We start from the raw sequence: 20,163 nt of genomic DNA on the forward strand, positions 1-20,163 counted from the left end.
AGAGCTGCCTGTGTAATAGCCAGCATCAGCAGACACTAATGACTAATGACTTAGCTGTTATGCTGTGAAATATTTTCCGAATTAGCATTCTTAACAACAAAAGTGAGAGATAGATTGGGCTAATGAAGAGTTGAGCTCTGTAATACTTGGAATAGCAAGTAGCAAAACAGTGTCTGTACTGTGTCGACCACTAAAATAGTGAAGAATAATCTGCAAATCCCAGGCTTCCTGCATTTTCTCGGGCAACGTGCCAAGGTCCACCGAGGTGACACTGGATCAGGGCCTCTGGTACTGGCTTAATCCTGCCCAACTGTCTCAGATGATGGAGTCACAGAAGATTAATAGAGGTTGTTTGGTTTTCCTTGAGATAGAAACTCGGAGGCATGAAGTGCAATTTTAATATTTTTTCTATTATAAATATTAACCCAAAATCTTACAATTTATATAAAATCTTTACAATCTGTACAGTTTTTCAATCTTCTCCAACAACATTAAACCAAAATTTTTTTCAAGTTACCATAGAGATCAGTTACAACAAAATAAGATTGCTGCTGTACAAAAATGTATTTCCAAAATACATATGTGAGCTACTCTACAGGCAGTTGTGTTTAATCTGAATATGAACAGTAGTCATGCCTTGTTAATTGTGACATTACTCAATTTATTTACTTGTATCTTTAAACAATCAGAATTCACACTTAAAAATTAAACAGTAATTGGGAGGGGTGGGGACACTTGTTTTTCCTTACTTCCTGTAGGTACAAGAAACATAGCTGAGCCCAGAGGAGTAAAGGTGAGTGCTTTTCATTTACATTGGCCATGACAAGATAAATTCAATATCAGTGTTTGCTAATATGACTTTCAACAGCACTTAGTAGTTTAATTGTATCTTTTTTTCCAAGCATGAAGCAGCTCGAAGACTAATACAGATGTGAGTGATTTTTGCTCAGTAGCTTTGTCAGTTTTAGCACTATCCCTGTAGTCAGTTTCTGCTATGAGTCTTTCATGTGGCAAAAAGAAATCCCAAAAGAAGTAAGAAGGCACCGCAACCATTTAAAAAAAAAAAAAAAAAAAGGAGATAAAACTGTAAGGGGTTTTGGGCAAACAGAGAACCTGAAGGTACTTTGAGAGCTCTGAAATTCTCCAGGTACCAACTGCCTGTTTTGAAGCAGAAAGTTTGCAGCATACGCAAAGCACCACATACTTGTTCTGTAAGACATTCCTGCAAACAGATGCCTTTGAAGTAATTTAGATTGTTTGTAGGAACAAGCAGACAACACAGAGGGAACACTGTGAGCATTTAAGACTGTACAAATCCATGGTCATAACTCAATGTTGAGTATTAAGTACTCAAGCTAGTAACACAGTAGCCTTTGGGACAGCTCCTGATAGATAATTTTCTTCTTAAGTAGGAGTTTGTTCATATCTCCACACCCCCCCGCCCCCCCCCCAGCACAGACAGTATATGCATACACACAAATACTATTAGAATCCAGAGTTTAGACCACAAGCAAGCAATTGTCGTAGCTGCACAAGATGAGTCTTAGCCCTTCTTTCAGGGTATTTTTAAAATATGTCAAAACATATTCAACTTTTATCTTGTTTATTTTAATTGTTGCAGAAACAGACTTTTATTTGCTAAATGCCTATTAGAAATAACGTTTTGCTGTAGTTCCCTGAAGAGAAGACAAAATCAAGAAACTTACAGAAAATGGGCAAAGCAAGTTTGCAGACATGACCTGAAAGCCATTGCAATTGCTTCATTGATCAAAGTGCAATTCCATGTTAATTATTTATAATTCAGGTTTAGTGTATGAGGAAAAAAAGCTGCAGTCTTCACCGCTGCTGATTTTTGTCTATGCATTTCAGTTATTTACAGTAAGGTAACAGAAAATCTACTGCTATTACTATTTCCCTCTATTTGTTTTTACCAATATGTGGAGATGCAAGCACAATCCAAATTCAGAACAACAATTCAGAATCACTAAACCAGCAAGTAGTTTCAAATTGACTTTGTTTATAAATAAAGCACTCATATACTGGATAATGACTAAATTGTGGATGGAACATACATTTATACCATTGAACACAAAGCACACATACTAAATTTCAATCTATGTATAATGGACTTGTAACTTACAAGTTCTGAGGAGCATTAAGTGGACTTTGCAGATAAATATATCAAAGTTATAAGTTTGTGACTTTAAATGTGTGATGACAAATCCCTGTATAATAAATGCAAGTTTTTTACAACTGTAAATGTACAGATTCTCTTAGAATGCAAATGCAATTTTTAAATGAGCTATTCTGACAAGTAGATTTATCAGTAACTTGAAAGACTATTTTGTTGTCTCTTAACAATAAGAACACCAAGTTACCTCCCCAGCACCTTTTTACTATACAAAATTTACACACAGAAAAGCACACTCATCTTGACTCTTTACCTAAAGTGCATGTGAAATTTAGGAGGGAGAAAACTTGCTTAGAACCAGAAGATGTTAGGAGCTCTGGAATACAGTAACTGTTCCACTGGAATTACTCTACAGTTTCCCTCATAATATGGCTCTCAAGGTTCTGCTCAACAACGGCGTCCACTTGGATGTAGGAAAGAAATAATCAACCTTATCCCATGTCTACCGTATGTGGACAACAAGTTATACCTTAAGCCAAATAAGCGGTGCTAAGTGTTCAAAGCTGTGGCATGGAACACAAAAATGGAAACTATTCCATGTAAATTCTCCATAGTCTTATCTATTGTACCTTAAGTAAGGGTTTGAGGAGCAGGACTTCCAAAGCTCTGAAAGAGTTTTCAAAAAAATGTCAGTTTATCTTAAGTCTAAGAATCAAATGTCATTAGCTTAACTATTTATTTTAATATTCTTGTTAAAGTTAGGAAATAAGGATGACAGTTCACAATTTTAAATGGTTTCAGCCCCAATAAGAAGGGACTGTTTCTCTTAGTGGAATATTTCTACAGCTTTATCAAACACTTGTTTCTACAGACCTGAATTTGGGCCAAATCTGAGGTTACGGAATCTTGTGAATAGCTACTTTGTCCGAACACTTGCAGAATAAGGTGTGCTGTGGGCAGCCAAGTCACTGGAGAATCTACGTGGTCTTCATCATGAACAGAAACTTCAGCAACAGTGTCACTCCTTGCAAAAGCAAACCCAGAAGTTACTATTTTTACTGCACAGATAATGCTAAATTTCCTTAAAAAGTCAAAGGAATTGATTTATGCATTTTGGAGTGTATTTTTGATACGGAAATGTGATGAGTAAAGAGAATATTCCTGTTTAACATCCTTCAGGCTCTCCCTCCAGTTCACTTGGTAAAGCAGCTTTGTCACAACCCCTCCTTCAGTCTTACATTCTTCCATAGGAGATTTCCTCTCTTTTCTGCTAGGAGCCGTCTCTGTGCTGTAGGTTGTTGACTACGTGGTTTCTTCTCTGGATTGTGAGAGATTCAATTGTTTTATGTGCCTGTTCCAGTTGGATCTTTAAACTTTCATTGTTTGCCTTAAGAATATTTCTTTCCTAAACAAAACAAACAAAAAAACCCAAAACACAGAGAATGATATTTTATTTTGAATTTGTTTCAGGACTGTCTGGTTGTATGTTTAGGTTTACTGGCATAAACCTAAGCTGGTGTAACTCTTATCAGTGGAACAGAACCAGTAACTTATTTGAATGCTTCTGTAGTCGCTGGTCTATCCTTTGTGTATACTCTTAAAACTTTCCAGCAGCTGGTATCAGACGCTCATGTCCACAACCTGTGTCTATGCACCCTCCACTGCTCCTCTCAGAAGAGCAGTAATCCAGGGGAAACAAGAACACAGCTCACATTTTAGTGTTTTACTAATGCAGAAATTGATGTACAGTAATCTAAGACATAAATTTATACCATCAGTGGCTGTTCAGTAATTGAGGTCAGGACCTGCTGAGGGAGCAAGGACAAGTGTAAATGGTGGGACTCGCATGAATGGGACATTTTAGAGAACCAGTTATTACAAGTACATCCACACTTCACATCTTTGTCTCTATTGAATGTACTGTTGACTGAAAAAGAAGCGGTCAGCACTGGACAATTCATGCTAATTGTCTTAATCTCTCTTAATAAATGAGTCATCTTTCAAAAAAGATGACCTCACTTTAACAACAGCGAAGGATACTTTGAAAGTTATACTGATCATTCAAAGATCAGGCTGTGGTCCCGTTGTTGGACTGTTTCCATGTTGGTCCATCTCAGAATAGTGATAGTAAGGAGTAAAGTATGAAAATAAGTCAGCCTTTGTTCCTCATAATGATATCTAGATCCATGCATCAGTCACATTGTTGATATTGTGATATTCTCTTTAATTGGTCTGGAAAGATTTTGTTTCTACAAAACTGAATTTGGGCAAAATCTGAGGTGAAACAGTTTTATGTATAGCTACTTCATCAGAACACTTGTGGAGAAAGGTGAGACACAACTGAGCTAATGCAGGTGAAATCTAGCAAGAGGCATCATGTCCACAGAACACAATTTCTTGATGACTTAAAGTTATCAAAAAAAGAAGGGATTTGCTGTCAGCTGAACAAAAGCAGAGCTCCCTGCCCTCACCAGCCCACATATTCTGTCACTTTGGAGAACAAAGGCCACCAAAAATCAGGAAGAAATTCAGGACTGTGTTACTCATTTTATGTCCTAAGCAACTGGATTATGTTCACATCCTTGCCTGTCACTTTTAAGACTGACAGGGATCAATGTAATGACAACAAGGGTTTCAAAATCAATTCCCTAAGCTAGTACTAAAATTTCTGCTTGAAGTGAAGCACTGCTGGAGTTAAACTGGCTATGAATTTATGATGCTACTCATGGATTGTTCTGGAAATTAATTATATTGGAGTAAGGTGGCACCTTCCCACCTAGCCACTTCCCCACACCCTCCAACCAGTTGTGTAAAACAGAATTTGTTTCATCATATACATACCTGCTCGAGTTCCTGGTATGAGGATTTACAGCTGTGATGCTCCTCCTTCATTTTCTGACTGGAGTCCTTGTTTTCCCATTTAACATATGCCTTTTTGCGGCCTAGAAGCGGGCTTGGCCAATGGGATGTTGGAGCCGCCTGGAGATAAGGACTTTCTGTCATCCTGTGTTCTTTCTTCTCTCTCTGCCTACGAGATACTTCACCAGCCAGCAGTACGAGATCAGTCTGTGTACCTGTATGAACCACAGCTGGTTTCAGTCTCACTGAGATTTTCTGAGCTGAGGAGCCCATGAGCATAATGGTTCGATCCTTGCTGTCTTCATTGTGTTCCACTACTTCTCCATTAGGAAATGTGAATGGTCCTTCTTGAACTGTAGCATATATATGGGAAATTGAGTCAAGATCTTATCCCAGGAAAGGAGAAACAGGAAGCACAGTAATTAAACATGATTTTTAAAAAAAACATTTATTCTTTATTGATTTTACATTCATTGCTCGCCAAAATAGGTGTCACTGGAAGTTTGCCAATGTTGTGTCTCTTCAAACAACTTTTTGTCCCATCTCAGTAACATAAATATGAATCAGTAAGAGGACAACAGGTGTATCATCAAGGTCAGCTAGAGAAAAACGTCTAGATGGCTAAGAGGTTTTATACAGACCATTGATCTTAGTGATTGGGCCAGAAGATTAAACCTCGGTGTTATAATAGTTCAGCTTTACTAAAACTTGCAGCTGCAAGATACACATTATCCACTTTATAACGGAGAAACAATAACATTTTAAATTTTACACTGCTTTTGTATAGGTCATCCTAAAATACTTCTGCAGTTAAAAGTAAAAACTGAGGAGGGATTTGGGGAAAGCCACAAGGATAGAAGCAGTCGGCAAAATTTGTGATTAAAGGATTTTCAAAAGACCTGTTTCAGATAAAGTAATTTCTCTTGTTGGGAAGAAAACAAAATGAGACTGTTCAAACACGGGGGAAAGAACAAAGTTCAGTAGCTGCTGCAGGCTCTGAAGAATTAAATGAGGATATGGGTGAAAAGATGAAGCTTACACCTTCAACCTACACCTGAATTCTCATTCTTCGACATGATGTAGCGTTGAGAGGTACCACATCCTGGTGTACCGGGTGATGATGGGGCAACACACTACAGTTCATTCTCTCTGTGTGACATCCCACGAGGAGGTTACTATGCCGGGCTACAGCCATTGCAGCTTCAATCACAGAGATGCACACGGTCAGTTAGCAAGAGAAACGGGCTGCATTGTCCTCCATGTAAATGCTAACAGGAAGCCTAAGATGGAATCCAGCAATATAAATCTTAAACACGACACAAAAGACTGATATGAAAGTGGCAAGAAGGAGATTTGAAGAACATTAGATACAAGCAAAGAGCAGGAGAGAAACTCAAAGAAAGTGAGTACGGAAGAGTTGGAACATCAAAATAAAAAGAAAAATTAAACAGGAGTAGCCTGAGGCCTTATTGAAGGACAACACATTCCTTTGGAGGCCTACATGGTAATACACAATACAAAAAGTTTATATAGCTTGTTTGATATAAGGAGAAACAGAGAGGTGTAGATTTTTCATTTCTGATTAAATACAAGATGGACAAAGAGGAGTTGTAGATTCAGCTACTGAAGTGGGAAAAAATGAACACAATCAGTTCTTGGTTTTCCTAGCACACAGATACGTAAGTGAACTGACTTCATAAACTCCGCATTGAAATCTGAGTCAGAACTGTTAACAGTGCAGTAGTCAATGTGACAAGAGCAGTAAAAACCTGCTTGTCACAAGGTAAGAGCGGTCGGAGAATCTGTCAGCCATTCAGTTCATGTCATCTAGTTCTCATGAGAGTTCTCATGAGAGTTTGGCAGAAGATTTACTAAGTTTTTGTGGAATTTGTGCACCACACATTGTGTAGTGTGACAAGAAATCTCCCTGAAAGGGAGTCCGCACTGACTCAGACTATAACAGGAATGCTGTTACTTGGTACAGGCTCACTTATGCTTGGTTCTAGTTTATATGTTGGTAACATGCTGCAGTTAATAAAAACCTAAAACAATGCCGTACAACACAGCTTAAATTATAGATAGATAGATAGATAGATAGATAGATAGATAGATAGATAGATAGATAGATAGATAGAAAGAATCTTTTGATCTTTTTAATGTGATCTTTTCTCACCTTGGAATTGCTCTTTGACTCCTACCGGGCAGAGGCTTGAAGCAAGAGCAGATGTTGGGCTGTTGTCTGCAACTGAAGTTTTGGGTCTTCCCTTGCACTCTATCACAACCAGGTCTTTGCATTGCTTGTGACAGTTCATTCCGCAGTCTGTAAACAAAGCGGAGTGTACGTGATTCCATGGCTGTGTTGTAGCATCTAAGATCAGCTCTCACACTGTCTTGCCTGCCCCGGAAGCAAGAAAGTTTCTTTGGTGTTCTCTCCATACATTACCTGTTACAACATATATCTGGTAAACAGACCAACAACATCCCTTTGCTATATATGCCTAAGACTCCTTTTCATTATTAAAATACAAAATAGCAACATTCAGTTGCAGCAGTGTAGGAGTCGCAGAGAAATAATGTATCTGTATGAGGAAGAAAACTCCGAAAAATACAGGTTGTGAATGTGCCACGCTGTTTTCACAGAGTGGTAGTGTTTGTTTCCAAACCCTCTGAATTCAGTCTGGAGCATCTGTCTGTCATACTATTCCTGACCCAGTGTTTTCCTTCCTGAGAGGTCAGATTAAATAGGTCCATAGACACATTAATGGATCTCAGGATGATCTTTTTTTTGTCATTCGCCATCAATTATAGAGTACGTTACCTTTGCATCTGTATCCTTGTTTAATGACTCCCCATAGCTGAAATTCAAACAGAAAGTCTATGTATTAATATATTTCTCCGAACATTTGATACCTCCAGCTATGAAAATCCACTAGAAGTTCCACTCATTTCTGAGATCTGAGCACCTGCAGGATATCTTGTTTTTCTAATCTTTTAATTGCAAGGTCAAAAAATGAACTATTTACCTCTTTAGCTTAAGGTGAACAGAATATTTAATGTGTGTTCCTCAGTCACAAACAAAATACCTTGAGCTACTCTCTAATGAATACATCAGCAGATCTGACAGCCACCAGAGAAGTTGTGGGGCTGGAATAGATGGAGAATTCTATCTCAGCACCCTTGTTTGATCCCAGCTAAACTAGGGATTGGTAGGACAGTCTGTTTTACTAAATCCTTCTGTGCCATAGGCAGGGGGCATCTCATGTCTGTATCAGACATGAGTTCTAAGAGCCCCATGGATTGGAAGGCCCTGGATTTGGAAGTCTAAGACTTCCTAAGACTGTGCCTAAGACTGTGTTTGGTGACACGACCGAATACCACAAGGTAGGAGCCATATTTAAACACATAATAGTATTGCCAAGAGGGGTGTAAAGGGAACCTTAAATAGCTACACAGGCAGTAGGCTGCTTTTCTGCATACCTTTACTGGTGTTTTATATTTCTGTATATGACACATGGTGATTATGAGATAAAAAGGGCATTATTCCAAACAATGTTATCATAATTTACTAAAAAGTATGCTTACAAATCCAGCACAGTTGTCACAGAAAGTAGGCCTTAAGTAGGTAGTCTCTTGAAAGCTGTGAGCAAAGCCAAGTCCTAATTTGGAATAGATTGAGCTAGCCCTCATAAAGTAAGCTGTTATTTCATCCCTGCTAATCAGACCTTCCCTGAAAATGAACAAGAAAAGTTGTTTGTGAGACATACATTTTCTTAAAAGCATAAGGAGAATTAAACATATCTTTCTTCACAATTTATAATTACAATAGTTTAATGGGTCAAAAACTACAGTGATCTGAGTAATCTTGTCAACTGCTCCCAAAACCTACAGCAGTTTATCTACACATTTAAAATGCAGCCTGTCAGGATAAATAAAATACCTGCATATGTGATGCAACCTCAAAACTACTTCATAGAAAACATCTGAATAATCACTATTGTATTTTTCCACGCTTTAATATGTTAAGAAAAATGTTGTTAATTTGACCAAAATATATATTTGCCATTTCTCTATTTTCCAGGGACAGGTTCATCTTAGGAACATACAAAAATTATTTCTTTTTCTATTATCTCTATTTCTTTTTCTATTATCTGTTCTTCCTCCTACGTCAGCTTGGTTACTACTGTTGTAAGCTCATGAAGATGTTATTCACAACATGTTTAGAAGATGCTTTTGTCAGTTATGTCTTCACTTTTTTTTTGTGGCTGAAGAGGATAATTTTACCACCCTAATGATAGAAGTAAAATTTAAAAACAAAACCCCCAAACCCCTCCCAAAACAGATGCTACAAAGCTGATAAGGAGGACTAGGTACTCACCAGTCCTTAGCCATTACACAAAATGAGAATGGAAAACTGGCAGCTATCTTTTCAAATTCTTCCTGGGAAATGTATCCATCCTGATCATGGTCATAATTTTTGAAGACAGACTGTGCAAAATAATAGTAGAACAGTTTATAATGAATTACCATTTTAGAGAGTCTCCACAATATTTATGGATTTCCTCTCCCACTTTCACCCAGTATCAAATAGTGCAACAGTCTAGCTGCTTTTTTTTTTTTGCTTGAGACTAAAGAAGCATTGTCATTTCTTGATTTGTAGCAAAATATACATAGATCAACATAAGCTGGACTAATTTCTTCACTACACAATGACAGCTCTTTTTCAGTTTTGCTTTAAGATCATTAGGTCCAGGCCTACACATATGACTTGCCCTAATGCTCTCAATTAGTGCTCTCAGTGATCACCTCTGTAGCCAAATCAGCGTAGCTGCCTAGCTTATTTCATCAGGTCAGTATTATTTGAAAAGTAGTTGTATGGCAGAATTGTCATGCAGGCACCTATTTCCACTTATGGAACAATATTATTGTTTATCTCTGGCCCTCAGGCAAGGGTCACACCTACAATACGTTCCAAAACAGCATGTGTCAAAGGATACCTATCAATATTAGAAGTATTTAAGAAGGAAGAGATGAAGCAGGCATGCAAAGACAAACGCTTTACCTCTCTCTCTCTCTCTGTCAGTTTTGCAGTCAATCACATGAGATACTTGATGGGTGACCCAAAAGAGAGAGAAAAAGCAATGGCTGCTAGTAACAAAGACATTGAGAGGCCCACTTTCAGACTCCATCAGTAAAATGATGTCAGAGTCCCTGGTAGAAATGGACTCCCTCCCTGGCTTCTTGAAAGAATGACTCTGGAAGTATTAAGACACAAACCAGGATTCACACTCCCTGTTGGCTCTTTAGCTGTTTAAGGAATTTCCTTCCATGCCTCAGGGGCCACCGCTGCTATTTACAGTGACGCAGAAACATCTGAGGGCAGCACAGCTTTGAACATGTCCAGTATTTTTTCCCTTCTTTGTATCTTCTCATACCTAGAGATTAAGGCTGCAACTGATACGTAAGGTAAAATGGGCTAACCATACTTACGTCTACCATCCTCTGAACATGTTTGCTGACAGTTTTTGGATCAGGTTTTGGGGCTACTCCTGAGGCCCAGTCTGCAACTACTGGTGGTCTGGAAGGTGTCAAAGGCTAGAATAAATTGAATGGAACCTCATTAGTACCATATGGAAAGATATTAAATATTATACTTTCATTTGTGACAATGGACTATGTGATACAGGACTGCAGAATTGGTCTGTGGACCCAGCATCATACTTCTGATAATTACTTCAGAGGAAGCTCTTCCCTGAACTGTCCAAAATAGTGGTCATTCCTTAAATGCTCACAGTTCACTGGCAGCCCTGTAAATTCACCATCTTTTCCATATTTATAAAACAGGAACAAAACTACAATATAACACTCATGGGTTTCATCATTTGAATCACGTAAGAATTCTTCGTTTAAAAGAACTAGTATCAATTGCCAAGACTGAGTCTGATGTCGTGTCTCTAAACAAGTAACTTCATTTGTGTTTGTGTTCATATTGAAAAACCTGATATGGTGTCAACTCTCCCATGTCCTCTAGCTTAGGCTATATCATCAACCAAACAAATGCTCCAACAGATTTTGCTCAGCCTATAAAGCTAAAATGTTTTAAATTTAGCAGAAAATAAGAAGAGGGAAAGGAAAAGGAGAGGGACAGGAAGAGGGAGAGGGAGAGGGAGAGGGAGAGAAGGAGAGGAAGAAAGAAGAGGGAAAGGGGAAAGGAAATCGAATGCAATAGATAATAGTTATGTTACTCATTAAAAAAATCTTTTTGTTAAGAATCTGAAAAGGCCCTTACGGCAGCTCGGTGACTTCGTGGCTCTCGTGCATACGAAAGCTCATAAATTTCATCTTCTGTGTAGTAAAGATCAAGGGACAGCTGAAAACAAACATAACATCAGTTTAATCATAAAACAGTCACTGCTACTTGATAAACTTGTTCCTGGCATGCATTAGTATTTTTTGATGGATTAATTCTTCATTTAGGTTGCACCTAGAAAAAATGCACATGAGCTGTGCAGGTGTTCACAGTGATTTGAAATGGGTACCTTTCTAAATTCCAGACTGTTATTGCCATTATCTGGAAATCTGTAACATTACACAGCTACAGTCATTAGCACAGCAAGTGACTGTAGGCATGATTAGCAGCCAGTTAATAAATAACCTTAAAAAATCCTCTTACTCCCATGATATTCAAGTGGTCCATCGTTTAACTAAACAGAAAAGCACCGTTCCAGTGAAACTGTCCATCAATTCAAATTCTCAGGAACCTCTTGTTTTAAATATACCATATATATCCAATCCAGCTGAGACCATGTTGAAATAAGAACTATATGCTGAGGATAAAAGATAGACTTGCATATATTTAGTGAGAACCTTTAACTGTTAGCAGCAGTTATGTAAAATGAGAAACATTATGCCTGGGTAAAAAAGGAATTTGAAAAAACTATCAAATTTATACCTTTGCTTTTGCATGTGTCCTGGAAAGTTGTATAGCAAATATTTTCTTGACTGGAAACAAATTTCAAGCTAAGATGGAAGACTGGTAACATGACACTTTTTGAGTATTTACATGAAAATATTCATACTAGACACATGACTGAATAGAAAAGCCAGATGTAAATCTGTTACAAGCCTTAATCTATGGCAAGTCCAAAGAAAATACAAACTTTTTACAGGGAGTCAAGATCACAGCAGTCAGGTATATAAACTAAGAAACCAAAATATGCTATTTTATCCAATCTAAAACCTTACTCAAATTGCAGATATGCAAAAATTTGCTTGTGAATGACTACAAGAATTACTGTTGTAGTCATAATAGTGAATAATTCTTCTTGGGGAAGTCTTAAAGTAGTTTCTGACACTCAAAAAACAAAAGTCCAAATGTTACACTATTCTATGTATTATTGACTTATGTATGTAATTACTAATATGTCTTCAAGCAGATTTGCCTGGTAATGGGAAAGTACATGACTGAAGGAAACAGGAGAAGGAGAAAGACTGCTGGAAAAATCAGGGAATAAACAGGAACATTATGTGCCCTGGAATATTAGCAGATTAGAAGCTCCTGCTTTGAAATGTAGTTCTTTTAATTTATGTCCTGTCTTATACAGCTGCATGAAATTGTGGCCAAAGTTCTACATATTTGTAATAGCCATTTTTATAAAACATTATTTTTAAAAAGGGGAGGGACTTAGAATAATTTGAGGCAAAATATCTAAAACATTTAGCAGGAAGAAATTCACCACTTTGTGTAACTCTATATCAGGCCCTGGGCATATGTGATTAATTTCACATGAGTGCCCCCAGAGAACAAAGAACCTCAAACACACAAGCATTTTTTGTTATATCTATTAGCTTTTTGTTGAAACAGAGCTTGTAACCAGACAATGGAAGGAGCCTATATAATTTTTCCAAGCTAAGGTACTTGTTAAAGGCAAACAAAACTGAGAAACAAGAAAGGTAAGATCTACTATTTTATAAAAGGTAGTATTTTAACTTAATAGATGCTGAAACTATTGTTGTGACATACATCCTAGGTAGCATCAATTTTTCAGTAACATGGCACTAACTAGATATGACTGGAAGCCATACAACAACTATTTTTGACTAATATTTATGTTGGACAGATTTTTAGTAGCAGAAAAAACTTGTCGAGAAACGTGGCATGTTTAACCCTACACATCTCAAGAGACTGAATTTCTATGTGAAAGTTTGTGTGTTCAACACAAGGAAGCTTTGTATGCAATCTTCTGCCTCCGAGGTGGATCTAAGGAAGCTTTCCACCTTTCTCCCTATTTAGGCTTAATCAGCAGAGGATTCAGAGTGCTTCCTTAGTGAAAGTACAGAGGGAACACACACTAAACAGAAATAAACATTTCCTTCCTTTATAGAAATAATTGGAAGCATGCTGTTGAACTGGCACTTCTACCCTTGCTGCCAGATGAATCAATATCACCAACTTTTTCTCTTCTTCTATGATTCTATGTGCATTCCCTTAAGGAAAACAAACACAGTATTATGTATTTATTATTAATGGAATTCTCTAGTTAGTTGTTTGACAGGTATATGAAATTATTTTAAAAACTGAAGTATTTATCTCATCCACCAGACTTACTGTAAGCAAATGAACAAGGTCCATATTAGCCTCCAGGGGAAGTGGCATTTCCTGCAGTTGTATCAGCTCATTTATGTGGTTATACAGAGAGTATAGTTTGTATATGTTAATTTTTTTGTCCTCTAAGTAGTCTGGCATGCCTGCATAAAGTGATATCAAGTCTTTCAGGTGGACCCCAAGGATTGGAATCTTAAAGTTAGTGCACTCATTATAGGCACGTCGGTAACTGTCATAATTTCTGTAAGATGAAAGCAGTTCCGTCATTTCATTAAACACCTAAAAATGAAACAAAAAAAAAAAATCAAAATCGGTTATGTTTTTGTTCTGGTCATACAGCATAAGCATTTCTCATGTTACTATTAAGAGGTTTACTCTCAATGACTCTTGAAATAGATTTTAAAATTTTAGACTTCAAATAAAAACTAGGTATTCACCTCACCTAATTTAACTATCAATAATAATTTTGCTTGTGGAAGTTGCTGTCTAATCCTTGATTTAAACCTTCACAAACTGTTAGTTGTAGTTAAACTTTAAAGTGTGTTCTGAAGCCACTAATTACCAGCCTTTATTTACCTGCTTTCTGTTAGTGCTTGTATAAAATTTCTTGATGCAAAACATTATTCAATTGATGGACACATATGCAGTTCACTCCTCATAATGACAAAATTTGTAAAAAAACATTCAAGAATGAGCTTGCTAACTGGTTTTATAGATCCTGAGAGCTGCAGCCATCACGAGTGGGAGGTCATACTTGTGGTCTCTACTGCAGGTATGCACTGATCATTCAAGCTGATCATATTGTGATCAAGACAGGTTCATTAGATACCTATATGAAATCTTTCAGGTTCAAACACAATAAAGTAATAAAACATATTAGTCTCTTAAGAAGTGTCTTCAGATGTCATTTCATTGCTAAAAATACACTTTCCTTCACAGTTTTAGTAGCTGGAATCTCAGCAAAAAATAGATCCATCTGTATTTCACAATAATTATGATTGATTCCTAACATTCCACTGTATTATAATGTGAGTGTATCAGGACTAGGTTTGTTCAAGTCTGAACTAGATAAAATCTGTCATAGGGAAATATAGATGAACAAAACCAAACCAGTCTTTTCAGTTTTAACTCAAAGTCCAGAGCTCTGTTCTAGCATTTCATAGATTCAGGATGGTCAGGGTTGCTATGGATGACAATTGTTTTGTTCTCAAATGTTCTAGGATCTAATTCTCCACTTTCACGTTCAAATGCTATTCTGTACTACTGCATACAAATAAAAGTGCAGCTTCTTGTCACATCTGAGTATTGAAGAGAAACTTTATATAAATCTTGAAGAAAGATGGGGTTGGACATGTGGGATTAACTGGTGCCATAGAGATGAAATGACAAAGAAAAACCCTTCAAAACGAAAGGAAGTCTTCCGTTTACCTTTTTTTTTTTTTTTCTGTCTTTCCCTCCATCTTATTCAATGATGGTTTTCATATGTGCAATGACAAAAAGAAAGCTAAAGGTTACCTTACTTGTAAAACTTAGAGCAGGAATACCAACCTTAATTACATCATGAGGAATGCATGAGCTTGTTTCCTTGAGTCTGGAAATGGAACTATGACAGAGACCTCCTATCACTGCCATTAATGTATTGAAATTCTGCAGCTGGTGGAGCTTCTGTGTTGACATACAAAAGATTAGCATTTATTATCTACAGGTTCAAGTTGTTCAATATGCACATCTAAACTCTACAGTTCCTCTACTGTCTTCTAAAGTCTTACAAGTTTCGTGCCACTATCCATTTGACTTCATTCATTTTGGTACCCAGGTGTGATTTTACTGGATGTAACATATATTTATTCCACTGTCATTAAATCAGATATTAATTCTGCAGATACAATACGACTTCAAAGTACTTCCTCAGTACTTTTCCTTCTTCCCACAGTCTACCACAACTAGGAAACTGCCTATTATCTTGGTTATGACTGCAGTTGAATTAGTACACAAAGAATAACAATAGGACCAGTAGACTCTGCTTCTATCCAATGAGGCATATGTGGTAGAAGTGCTTCTAATTACAGCCAAAGGCATGATAGTATTTCATGCTTTGGAAAGGTTTGCGGTCACAGCTTGGAATTGCATGAGCTGATTCAAAAGCAAGTCTAATTTTTCAGTGAAAACAATTTCTTCAGAATGGATATGAGAAAGTCACAGTGCCATGATGCTGCAATATTTGAATGCTTGGTATGAAACTACCGCATACACAAATATACATGTTGTATGTATGAACCAGCTGACCCTACAGTAGAAGCGTGGGAAGAGCAACTAAAGAGCTATGTTGGAGAAAGACAAAATAAACAAAACACATGGCAAAAGTTAACTGACCTGTGCAACATGAATGAACTTGATGAACACTTCAGCCCGAAGCTGTGGTGTCGGTCTGCTGAGAACCATTAGCTGCACCCACTGAGAGACACCATTGCAAAGGGCAATTGATCTTTCCATGGTTGGATTCTCCTTCACACAACTATTCACAATGTAGTTTTGATAATCTGAGAACTTTAAAAACCAAACAAAAATGTAAATGAAAACTCATCTACAGTTTCTTAGACCTCAGGTTCTGTGTGCAGATATGGGTTTGCTTTTCAAATGAGACATACAAGATATATTTTACATCTCAAATATCCATACAACTGAAATCTCAACTTTGTCAAAGCTTTGTTCAGTTCAAAGCAGAAAGCTTCAACTAATTGAATTAGCTGAAAACATTTTTTCACCATAATTTGTGTCGTACCATTTGCATCATGTATATCTCAGGACCCTTGACTCTTATAAACCTTCAGATGAGTAGAACTGGGGCTTTCCTCCCAGCCTCAGTGGCTCCATAAATTAATTTAATCTAGGCTTCTACAGGGAAGGGTAAACTGAATTTAAAGTGTAATCTAGTAACTCTGTGATAGTTTAAGGAAGTTTAAGAAAGTTACGTGTTCAGTTTATGCAGCTAGGGCAGACTTCTGAATTAAGATACACTAATAGAGAAAGCAAGTTCAATGAGATTAATATAAAGCTAAGACCATTAAGAATGAGGGCTACAGATTCCATAATACTTTTAATACAGTTTGTGAGATTCTTTTACTTAACCAAAGCAACATAAAATTGTTCGGTAGACGCCTTATGGGACAAATAGATTTTTTTTAAGCCATTCTACCCATCAAGATCAAGGAGAAACAATCATTTGTTTTTGTTAATGCAATGTTCATCCATTCTCTTGATTTATCCATTAACAAGAACATACAAGAATTCAAATAATCAGAAAAGGTGACATGGGATTTATATATCCAATCTTTACTGTGACTAGTAACACTAACATCTTACCAAAAACATCCATAGCTGTAATAGACACATATTCCTCTCTTAAGGCCACAGGAATAGGCTAAATGGAATTAATCCTTAAGAAAAGGTCATAAATTGTTGGGCTGCTATTTGTCTCTTGCTCTCCCTCTCTCACTTTCTCTCCACTTTTAAACTTTTTTCCATGCATTTAATTAGAATTATTAACACTTTAAAGAGCAGATATGACAGCAGACATCTCTGGATTTGTCCTCTTACTAAATTAAAAATGGAAGAAACATTAACAGTAATAGGTAGAGCTGTCTCTGAGATTACATAGTACTTACAACAATTGTTTGAATTTTGAACCTCAGCCAGATTTGGCTGGATCTTGAAATTTAAGCAACTACTCTATGCAGATAGGTAATTTTTCAATATCTGACTACATAATTATGGACTTCATAGCAGTTTCAGTACAATTATGAATCAGTTTGATTAGTTTGTATTTTGTTCTCAGCAGCTCTCTCCTTCAGAAAAGTTTTTTTTTTTTTTAATGCTGAAGAAATTCATGTCTAACATACTACTTAAAGTTTCAAAATAATTTGGGTGCAACAATTTATTAATGAGGTCAGCTGGAACAAGACTGTTAGTGGCAAATATGGTAAAGAAGTCCAGGTACTGAAATAATGGAAGAGCCTGGTATTGCAGTGGCTAACTTGTGAACCTCAAGAGGAAAGCAGAATCCAGTGTAGCCTCCCTGTATTTTATAACTACTAATTAAAATGGTTTCCAAACCCCAGCATACCTGCAGTCATTACTCTGTGAACAGCACTCCCTGCATTTTTCTTTGCTGTAAGATACATGGTGTCTCATGGAAGATTTTGCCATGTGCTGTATATGTTCAGGGGTCAAATACTCCTTTCTGACTTCCAAATGACTGAATCTATGTATAGTTAGTGACGGATAACACAGCAGGTCATTTGCAGTCTTTCTCCCAATATTTGCTGCCGTGTTAGAATAATAAAAGGATTCTGCGGCTTAGCATATCATGCACACGTTCTGCAAAGACTTAATGAATATAGGTATTTCTTAATTACACATTATTTTTTGATCTGAGGTCTCAGTAAACTCAGTTTATACCAAAACATATGCAGGGACCCTGCATATAAAATGTATACAAGTATGTAACTGTTGGAACTCTATGACACATCTGACACTCTGACTGCAATCATACTTGTTATGCTCATTAATCATTAATTACTTGATGTCTGCACAGAGCTTGAAAATGTTAAGAGTTATATAAGCTTTGTATATTATTACTACCTACAGGCAGCAATCTGTGCATGACTTTGGTTCTATGGATTTTTGAATTTAACACAAAACATGAAGAGTCACATACTGTCAGTTCAAAATAAAGTACACTACCACACAACTGTGAAATTTTTCACAACCTAATGAGAGCTCTTTTCCTTGTAAGACTTCATCTTTAAATTATAGTGTTAAAAACAAAACAAAACCAACAAACAAACAAAAAAATCCCACTAAATAACCAAACAACCAAACAAAAAAAGCCACTTGGCTTTCACTGGTGTCATCACACTGACTTTGCAACCGTCTTAGATTTTGGTCTCTAATGTTCACTTTTCCAGGTGTGGACTGGATCACGTTTGAATAGAAGTAATGTTATGGCATATAAGGATGGAAGTGAAGCCAAGGTGCATGGGACAGTTAGTATCTTATCAGTTACCAACATAGCTGAGAAAACAAATCAAATGAAAAAACCCACATAAATTAGATAAGTCCTTAAGAATTGTTTGTGTACTTGCAAGCTTGTCTAATAAAATATTTTAACCCATCCTTACATTAAAAAATGGCATTTCCTCAAGTGCTTTCTTATCCTTAGTCTTCATTTTGTTATGCACAATCAAAAATGGCAAGCAGAGTGCAGTGGACACCTTCTAGACAGACAGTCCATTAGTCAGTGAGCAAGAATGCTGCACAGTTTCCTACAACCACAGAAGATGGGCATTCCCAGAGAATATTCCAAGTTTCCTTCATCCCATTTCAGCCTGATTACTGATTTCAGTTAAAGGAGCCTGCTTGTTCCTGTGCCCAATGATAACCACTTGTTTTAACACAAAGAAATTATTTGGAAGAAGAGTGGATGACGAGCGGGTTGAGAGTGTATGGGTCAGGATCAAGGGGCAGGCTGGCAGGGGTGACACTGTTGTGGGCGTCTGTTACAGGCCACCAGATCAGGCTGAGGAAGTTGATGAGGCCTTCTATGGGCAGCTGAGAGTGGCCTCGCAGTCCCAGGCCCTGGTTGTTGTGGGTGATTTTAACTTCCCTGATGTTTGCTGGAAGGACCATTCAGCCAGCCAGCCAGAGTCCAGGAGGTTCCTCCAGTGCATTGACGATAACTTCCTCATGCAGATGGTGGAGGAGCCGACTAGGAGAGGTGCACTGCTGGATCTCATCCTCACTAACAAGGAGGGTCTGGTCGAAGCAGTAAAGGTTGAGGGCTGCCTGGGTTGCAGTGACCACGAGATGGTGGAGTTCAGCATCTCGTGTGGCAGGAAGAGAATAGCAAGTAGAATTGCAACCCTGGACTTTAGCAGGGCTAACTTTGGCCTTTTCAAGCAATTGCTGGGGGAAATCCCACGGGCAAGACTGCTTGAAGGTAAAGGGGCCCAAGATAGCTGGATTGCGTTCGGAGATTGCTTCTTCCACGCTCAGGATCAGAGCATCCCCACACGTAAGAAGTCAAGGAAGGGAGCCAGGAGGCCTGCGTGGTTGAATAGGGATCTGTTGGGTATGCTCAAGCAGAAGAGGAGAGTTTACAGGTCATGGAAGCAGGGGCTGGCCACTTGGGAAGAATATAAGGCTGCTGTTAGAGGATGTAGGAAGGCAGCTAGGATAGCCAAGGCCTCCTTAGAAGTACAGCTGGCGAGAGGGGTCAAGGACAGCAAAAAGAACTTTTTCAAATACATAGCAGATAAAACTAATACCAGAGGCAATGTAGGCCCACTGATGAATGGAGTGGGTGCCCTGGTGGCAGAAGATACAGAGAAGGCAGAATTACTGAATGCCTTCTTTGTCTCTGTCTACTCTGCCGGAGGCTGTCCTGGGGAGCCCCGTACCCCTGAGACCCCGGATGAAGCCAGGTCAATGGAGGAGTTTGCTTTAGTTGATGAGGACTGGGTTAGGGAGCAATTAAATAGTCTGGACATCCATAAATCCATGGGTCCAGATG

General features: G+C 37.7%; 1 protein-coding gene across 3 annotated transcripts in view; it reads right to left on the reverse strand.

Moving 5' to 3' along the window:
* Window positions 1-786: 786 nt before the first annotated feature.
* The window catches only part of RASGRP1 (RAS guanyl releasing protein 1), a 45,973-nt gene continuing 26,596 nt past the window's right edge, over window positions 787-20,163 (reverse strand). The window contains exons 7-17 of one of the 3 annotated variants that reach the window (XM_082059475.1): window positions 15,966-16,139; window positions 15,141-15,257; window positions 13,596-13,871; window positions 11,277-11,357; window positions 10,478-10,582; window positions 9,366-9,475; window positions 8,573-8,717; window positions 7,809-7,845; window positions 7,164-7,310; window positions 4,973-5,343; window positions 787-3,536 (exon numbers count right to left, since the gene is read on the reverse strand). In XM_082059475.1, the coding sequence (XP_081915601.1) occupies window positions 3,402-3,536; window positions 4,973-5,343; window positions 7,164-7,310; window positions 7,809-7,845; window positions 8,573-8,717; window positions 9,366-9,475; window positions 10,478-10,582; window positions 11,277-11,357; window positions 13,596-13,871; window positions 15,141-15,257; window positions 15,966-16,139 (1,698 nt within the window). In that variant the 3' untranslated portion in view covers window positions 787-3,401. Of the gene's footprint in view, window positions 3,537-4,972; window positions 5,344-5,371; window positions 7,311-7,808; window positions 7,846-8,572; window positions 8,718-9,365; window positions 9,476-10,477; window positions 10,583-11,276; window positions 11,358-13,595; window positions 13,872-15,140; window positions 15,258-15,965; window positions 16,140-20,163 lie in introns of those variants that run through there. The other 2 variants (XM_082059473.1, XM_082059474.1) reach the window with 2 other exon arrangements.

This window comes from Streptopelia decaocto, assembly GCF_964273445.1.
Source record: "Streptopelia decaocto genome assembly, chromosome: 7".
Taxonomy (NCBI): Eukaryota; Metazoa; Chordata; class Aves; order Columbiformes; family Columbidae; genus Streptopelia; species Streptopelia decaocto.